The sequence below is a fragment of the Sarcophilus harrisii genome, chromosome 6, assembly GCF_902635505.1.
Source record: "Sarcophilus harrisii chromosome 6, mSarHar1.11, whole genome shotgun sequence".
In the NCBI taxonomy this organism is placed as follows: Eukaryota; Metazoa; Chordata; class Mammalia; order Dasyuromorphia; family Dasyuridae; genus Sarcophilus; species Sarcophilus harrisii.
In genome coordinates this window covers 37994207-38002615 of record NC_045431.1, presented here as the reverse complement: position 1 = coordinate 38002615, position 8409 = coordinate 37994207, and the positions used below count along the sequence as shown (strand labels likewise).

General features: G+C 37.6%; 1 protein-coding gene across 4 annotated transcripts in view; it reads right to left on the bottom strand.

Annotated features, from left to right (window-relative positions):
• Positions 1–701: 701 nt before the first annotated feature.
• The window catches only part of PDGFRA (platelet derived growth factor receptor alpha), a 45862-nt gene continuing 38154 nt past the window's right edge, over positions 702–8409 (bottom strand). For all 4 annotated transcript variants that reach the window (XM_023506004.2, XM_003773248.3, XM_031942610.1 and 1 more), the window contains exons 19-23: positions 8098–8209; positions 5844–5943; positions 5628–5733; positions 2625–2860; positions 702–1866 (exon numbers count right to left, since the gene is read on the bottom strand). In XM_023506004.2, coding sequence (XP_023361772.1) covers positions 1719–1866; positions 2625–2860; positions 5628–5733; positions 5844–5943; positions 8098–8209 — 702 coding nt within the window. In that variant the 3' untranslated portion in view covers positions 702–1718. The remainder of the gene's footprint in view (positions 1867–2624; positions 2861–5627; positions 5734–5843; positions 5944–8097; positions 8210–8409) is intronic.

Sequence of the window (8409 nt, the reverse complement as noted above, 5' to 3'; positions counted from 1 at the left end):
ATTTAAAATGTTGAATTGGTTTATCCATGTCAAGAGACTATAAATGGCTTCACTTTACCATGTCTTTGTTAACCTGAGGCCTAATCACAGTAACTGCTATAGAAGGAAGAAGTAAATAGACCACTGGAAACTTTGGGGAAAACCCTAAAGTTAATTTTCTTGATATCAGCTAATACAGAAGAACTATCCAATTTGTCAGATACTCGGTATGATAATCAGAAATTAAAACTTCCAAAGTCAGCCCTTTTATTTGGCTAATAGTCAAATTTCATGTTTTTGTTTTTTTCTCCCATTCTTCAATTCAATTCAGTTTAACATTTATTAGCACCTACTATGTGCAGTGCATTGTGCTAGACACTGGGGATACACACACACACACACACACACACTTCTGTTCTAAAGAAGCTCACATTCACCCTTAAATCATCTTTCTATAATCTGATGCATACCACAGTCCCCTCAACCAGTAATGCTATAGAAGGCTGAGGGGTTTTAGATCATTTCCAGTTCTGTTCAGGGCTTTAAGACTTCATCTGATTAACATTTTGATTCTGGGGATGTCAGAATGACAGCAGTCAGAATCTTTGTTACTGGTGATTGTATATTCCATTAAAAGGCTGGCCAAGCATAGATTTACACAGGGGGAACATTTACTGCTTTACAAGTTTCATTACTTCAAGGGGTTATTTTTTTTAGTACAATTGATTAGATAATCTCTTCAGTACATGATTTTACAAAGAACAAAAACCCAGAACTTGAAACTGCCTGGGTGATGCTACATAGTTTTTTCTTCTATGTTTAACTAACTTTAATCTGCTACTGCTATTATTTTATATAGCCAGAGGTTATTCAATATAAATGCCCCAAACTCAATAAATTCATTACCTATTTAATACAGCTGATGATTCTCATTGTTGGATTTCTCTTGATGTCTCCGAATTGTGCTTTCTCTGAAGGGAAATGTGTTCTAAATTACATGTTTAGAATTACTGATGACAGTAGTCGTATTATTATTAACATAGTTAGAAATATGTAAAAGACTTCTTAGGCTTCTAAACAGCCCAGTTCTATCAAAAGAAGGTTTGTTAATGATTATCTTTCTTCTTTATTATTCAACGTTAAAAAACAAAGGTAACATGCTATAGTACCGGTTTCCTTTAAGTTTCAAAAGTGGTTTTGCACGTACTTCCACGATAGCCCAACAGCAACTGACACAGGATGTTGTCAAGGAGGAAGTACACAAATGTTTTTAAGTGGTCTCTTCTGAAGTCCAGAGAATATATTCAATACAAATCTAAACACATCCTCAGATATTTATTTACATAATTACAAGGATGGCATCGTGATGCGATGAAAATTCTGTTCATCAGAGTCATCAAATGCCCTTGAATCACAAAGTTGGTGTTGCATGGCCTTTCCTTTTTGCCCATCCATCTGGTAAAAAGAAAAAACTCGGCAATCAATACTGAGATGCTATCAAAGTATTGCAAGGAGCAACACTAAAAAGGTCCATTCCAATATAGCTCACACATTCATATTCACGATGGTCCCTGGGCTCTTTACTGGGAGGTTCTCCTTTTTTTAAAAAAAAAAATTGAATCTCCTTGCATCATTTGCATTGCAATAAAGTGGTTTTCTGAAGGGTGTTCAAGTCTTTAGACCGAATGGTGAGTACCTCTCTTTCCAGAAATGGAATACATCCATTAGATCCTTGACCATTACAGGAAGCTGTCTTCAACCAAGTCTGAGGAGTCTATCCCAATGTCATCCATCATGTCGATGTCCTCAATGGTTTCATCCTCTCTCTTGATGAAGGTGGAACTGCTGGAACCTGTCTCAATGGCACTTTCCTCAGATGTCTGGGAACTGGGGAAGACCAAGAATAAGGAAAACTGAGGCTTATATTCAAACCTTCTGAGTTATGGTTATATAGGGTATACCCTTCCAAAATTTGTTATTACTCACTGGCTGCCCAGTTGGATTAGCATTTATCAAAAAGCATAATAAACTGCTAATTACATATCATGATGTAATGATTAAGAATAGGGATTATACAAATAAATGAAGTGACAGGCAATCTCCAAAGTCATTTTACACATTGTATTTACTTCTTCTTTCTAAACTTTTCTTCATGGCTTCTAAACAAGTTGCCATGGTGATCGATCCATTTCAGTAAATTCTCCAACTACCCTGCTTAGCTCTGGTAGAAATGAAAATGAGAATTGGTCCATCCCAGAGGAAGACAATAAGAAGGAAGAGCACTGGGGCCCAACAGTTGGTGATCACTCCACTCCACTCCACTCCATTCCCCATCCACTCCAATCCACTCCAATCACTGGGACTCCCCAATGACTCGCTATAAATGTGCTGCACATCCCTGATTTACCAATACCTTCCTCCTCTGAAATAATAATAATAATGAAGCTAGAGACAAAAATCATCAATCTCTAAGTGATTAGGTATGTAGAATATGACTGGATAAGCCACTTCCTTCCTCTGGGCCTCAGTTTCTTCATCTGTAAAATGAATGGGTTGGAAGAAATGGCCTCTGTCTCTTATCTTCTTCCATCCTCCTCAAGTCAAAATCCAACCATATATAATATGGTCCATGGAGGGACACTTACCTGTGTCTGTTTCTCTTGCCTAGGTCATCTTCTGGGATAGGGTCAATATCAGGCAGAGGGATGATATAGCCACTGTCAGCACTCAACCGTTGTTCATCATAGCTGCCTTCCCAGTCCTTCATCTTATCCTCATTTTTGTAGGTGACACCAATGTAAGTATTGTCACACTCCACTCTCATGCGAGCAACAGCAGGATGGTCACTCTTCAGGAAGTCCAGGTGGATTTTCTCATAACTCTGCAAACAACAATTGCATATCATTACTCAGATGCTGCTGACCTAACTGCAAAAAGGGGAAATAAGGAAGGAAATGTTCATTTATGAAGCACCTACTATGTGCTAACCCTATGAAAAATATTATCTCCTCTAATCCTGAGAACAACCTTGTGAGTGATTCCCATTTTAAAGTTGAGATAACAGGCAGACAAAAGTTAAGTGATCTGCCTAGAATCAGCTGGCAAGAAAGTGTCTTTGGTCTTATTTGGATTTAGGTCTTCCTAACTCCAGGTCCAATGTTCTACTCACTGCATGTATTTCTGGGTATTTCTACCCAGGTAGAAATAAAATAGAATCAAGAATAAATAAACTTAAAAAAACAATCTTTCAAATTCATTTGTCACTGATGATTCATAAGGTAGAATCAGATTAATGATATAGAGTATAGATCAGAAAGAAACAAAGTACCCCTAAAATGCAGAGTTAAAAAAAAAAGGCTTCTATCTACTGGATTATGATATCTTCATTGGTAGATCTTGATAACTTCCTACCACCCACCCTCACTTTTCTTCACTGAGGGTCCCTAATGTTATGGGGAGAATGTCTTCTACAAAGACAATGACTCCTCTCCATGACTTGGGAATTCCCAATAGAAATGAAAAGTGATGGTACTTCTTTATGCTCTTAGCTCCTCCAAAATCCTCCTTCTGGCAATCACTTCTAAATTTTCAGGGATGTCAAAAGCAGAATTCTATCAGGAAATTGTCCCAAATTCCCTGGCTAAGTAAGGGTTCCTTCTGGACAACAGTTTCAACTTCTGACCTCATCATAGTTTTAGTTGAACTAACAGCCAATAGTAGTACAGACCTATCCTAGGTTCTCCCCTTTCTTGATCCCCTAAATCATCCTCCAATGGAAATTCTGATCAGCACGGACATGGCAAAAGGGCTTGTTTAAAGGTGACTGTAATTTTGAGTACATGAATGGCTAGGAAACGGGGTCAAAGGACAAAGAGTATGAAGAATCAGACTCTTCCATGCAATTTGCATTTGCTATTTTGGACAAAGCTGCCTATAATATAGAGAATCAGGTGTGCTAACAGCAAGCCATGAATAGTATCCTCCAAGACATTTGGTAAAAACCAGTTTTACATAGATTTAAGTGAATTCAGCTTAGCCATTTAATGAAGTGTGGCTGCTCCGAGATGGCTAACAACATTGTCATTTCAAATACTCACAAAACATCTGGGGAATAAAGCACTTACAGGTGTTGCTAACAGAAGGAGAAAAGATGAGAGGAATCCTGCAGGAAATGGGAAATTCTGCTTTCTACCTGAGCCCTGCGGAGTATCCTCTGAATCCAGACATTTCTTCCCTTGTCACCATTTATTTTAATATCACACCAGTAGGAACCGTACCATTGGACTCTCCCCTACATTTCTGCCCTTCAAACTTTATACATAATAATCACTTTTAAAATGTAAGGTCTAACAGTGTAGTGATTAGAAAATTGGATTTGGAAGTCAGGAAGAACTGGAGTTCAATATACCTCAGATGCTTGCTGGCTGTATGACCATGGACAAACCATTGAGTCTTAGCTGTCCTCATGAATTAAATGGGGAAAATAGCACCTATGATATTTAGTTCCAAGAATTGTGGGTCTATAGCTGGAAGGGACTTTCTAAGAAATCATCTATAATCTTAAACTTGGATCATGACCTCATTGAGTCATGTAACTGAACGTGGGGATCATGAAATTATGATGTTATCAGTAAATGTTTGATTTGTTTACCTATTTTATATACATATATACCCAGAGTCATGTAAAAATTTCTCAGTTAAAAAAAGGATCATCTAAATTCTGATGGATGTGACTCTTTCCAGCAATGAGATGATTGAGGCCAGTTCCAATAATCTCGTGATGAAGAGAGCCATCTACACCCAGAGAGGATAGTGGGAACTGAGTGTGGACCACAACGTAACATTCTCACTCTTTTTGTTGTTGTTCACTTGCATTTTATTTTCTTTCTCTTTTTTTTCTTTTTGATCTGATTTTTCTTGTGCAGATAACTGTATAAATATGTATACACATATTGGATTTAACATATATTTTAACATGTTTAACATGTATTGGATTACTTGCCATCTAGGGGAAGAAGTGAGGGGAAGGAGGGAAAAATTTGGAACACAAGGCTATGCAAGGATCAATGTTGAAAAATTATCCATGCATATGTTTTGAAAATAAAAAGCTTTAATAAAAAAAATCATAATATTTATGGAAATATGTATAGAAGAATTGCACATGTTTAACATGTATTGGATTACTTGCCATCTGAGAAAGGGGTGAGAGGAAGGGAGGGAAAAATTTAGAACACAAGAATTTGTAAGGGTGAATGTTGAAAATCATCCATGTATATATTCTGAAAATAAAAAGCTTTAATTTAAAAAGGGAGAAAAAAGGATCACGAGTGGAAAAAATTTAAGAAATCCAGATCCTATTGAAACTCCCTTATTTTCAGATGAGGAATCAAAAGCTTAGAGATGGGTTCAAAGTTTTTCCCAAGGTCACCAAGGTTATAAGTGATTTAAAGCCAGGTTCTGTGACCCTGTTATCTTCCACTTTTCCCACTGTGGTTAGGAAGGCCAAATGAGACAATATAGCTGAGGGGCTTTACAAACCTTAAAATAGCCTAAAATGTCAGTTATTATTGTGCTTGCTTGAATTTCTCTCCTTCCCCAATCCCCGAGGAGACCCATTCGTAGCCTGCCCAGATTGCTGAGAGACAAACCTTCTTATACTGGCCAGGAAGCAGGTTTTCCACAATCTCACTCAGGTGGTAGAAGGAAGGTCTCTTCTCGGGCTCACTATTCCAGCACTTCACCATGATCTCGTAACTAAAGAAGGAATGGAAACCAGTGTGAAAAGGAGAAACAGAGCCAGTCCCCACCCTAGTTGCAGCCCCAAAGGCAAGAGACGCCCAACCACAGATTCAGAGAAAGCTTACACTTCACTGGTGGCGTGGTCGGGTTTGGCCATGCGGTATCCACTTTTGATTTTATTATAGAAAGTAGAATCCACCATCATTCCAGGATAGGGTGTGCCTCCTAAACACAAAAACATCCCCAAAATAACATTACCAAACAAGGACGAAGGGTATTTGTTTAAGCACTGTAGGAAACAGTGGTACTTACACAATTTATCACACTGGTGGTGCTAGGTCTATATTGGGAATATAACTGATCAAATTCTAAACTATTTGGAATTAATTCAAATCCCCACTCTTAAAAAAAATCCTAATTGAAGTAATGTGTTCCTGTACCATAACTTGAACACCATTCATATTTCTAAATAAAAAGCTCACTTGTGAACAGAAACAACAGAAAATAGCTTTAGTGACCTGGCCAATAGGAATGATCCTAAAGGTTTTCTAAGTTGCTGCTGACTGATTGGACAGTAAATCAAATGATGTCCCATTTGGGTTTGGCAATCCCTTGGGATTGCCAATGAGGCCTGGATTTCATCCCACAAGACCTGGTAATGGCTCCCTCTACTGACCAGAAAAGTATGTAAGGAAAGGGAGAAAAATAACATTTGACTTTTCAGATAGGAAAGAATGAATAAGAAAGACACCAAGAGGGCTCTGGTCCTCTCCATCTTGTCTGAACTAGCCTGGAAAGAGAGTTCTGATAATATCAGTCCACATGATTACTGATGCCCACTTTGTAACTCATAATGACTATAAGCATTCTGACTTGAAACCTGAAACTTAAACCTGAAAGTTTAAGAGTTAAACTTGAAACCTGAAAAACCTGAAACCTGAAAAAGAGAAGGCAAAAAGAACATCATGTCTGCAGGCAAAGAGTTCTAATGGTAACCATTTTGAAAGAAACCCCAACATTGTTGAATTGTGTGTTTTACATTTATAGAATCAGAGAACTAAGAAAATAATTTAAATAAATGAAAAGGGGAAAAAAAACATTTTCACCTAAAACCTTAAAATACTTGGAAGAAAAACTGGGATTTAAGCTTTGAAAGGTTTCAATACTGCCTCAGTCCATTTTTGTGTGTAGACACAACTGTGCTTCCCAGATTATCCAAGATAAACTGGCATTGTGAGATGCTACCATGTATTATATAAGAGAAGAAGGGAAATTTGGGCAATTAAGGGAAAAGAAAACTTTTTTTTCACCATTCTATTAGAACAACAAGGGAATCTGTAAGAAATTCTACCTTTTTACACCACTTGCCTTTCAAGGGGCCAGTTCAAATGGTCTATGACTGATTATTTCAATCTACATTTCTTTCTTTCTGAAATCCTTTTAAATCACTGACAGAAAGCAAGAACAAAGACTATTTATTTCTGCCTTAGTAGCTCAAGCACTGAACACAGAGTCTAACACACAGTAAGTACTTAATGTTTATTGTATCATTGAGTGTAGCATTAGCCTCTTAAATATTTCTTTCATGCGGCTTAGTCTTATCTAAATTGTATCTCTTTGTGGTCAAGGAACATGATACATGGCACCGTGCAGTTCTGGGTTCGTGACAAAAATTCTGTATTGACTGACTGAGAAGCATTTACTGCAAAATATTGAAGAGGAAAGTGAATCAGAACCTTCATTCTCCATTTCCCTGCTATTCCAGAATTGGCTAGGGATCAAAAGACTTAAGTTCTAATCGCTCACTGGGTGACCATGGGCACTGTCTGGAACTGTTTCCTCATCTATAAAATAAGAAGACTAAACTATGTGACCTCTGGGGTTCCATTTCAGCTCTAGAACTGTTTCAGTGTCTTATAAAGAGAGGAAGAAATCATTATCCCTATGAGATCCTCATTTAACTCAAAAATCAAGAGCCAAAAGGTAAGCGGTGAATAGATATGGTCAGTGTATACCACAAAAGGGGGAAAATTAGGGGGAAAATGGGGGCATCTTTCCACACATTATTGCTAAAAACAGTCTCCTACAAATCTGATTAGGAGCCACTATCTCAGAAACACAGCGTACGAAAATGAGAATCTATCTGGTGTCTTTAATGATCTGAGGGCATGCGGAGGAATAAGTCGCTTCTTTTTCTGATGGATGAACCTGTGGACCCACTCCTTGTGAAATGGCCTCAGAAGACAATCTTTGTTCTGATTTATCATGATCTGCCATCTTGTATTTGTAACACCCTGACATTTCCCTGCTGAACTGCCTCAAGGACAGAAGGAATACTTGCAAGTACAAGTTCATTAATGAGTTGTTTCAGGCACATACCAAGAGAAAAAATCTCCCACAGCAGGATGCCATAAGACCAGACGTCGCTCAGCGTGGTATACAGATTGTCAAAGATACTTTCAGGAGCCATCCACTTCACTGGCAGAAAAGTCTGTATCAAAGAAAGACAAAGAGAAGAGATGTATGCATATTAAAAAAAATCAAATCAAATCACAAGACAATACAATGTTTTTACTACCTGAGATGAGATAAAGGGCAATAATAGAAATGAGATTTCTTTTTTGTTAGGTATTTTGAGAATTTTTAAACTAATCCTCTCCTATAACCAGTTAGGACTCTGAAAAATGTACT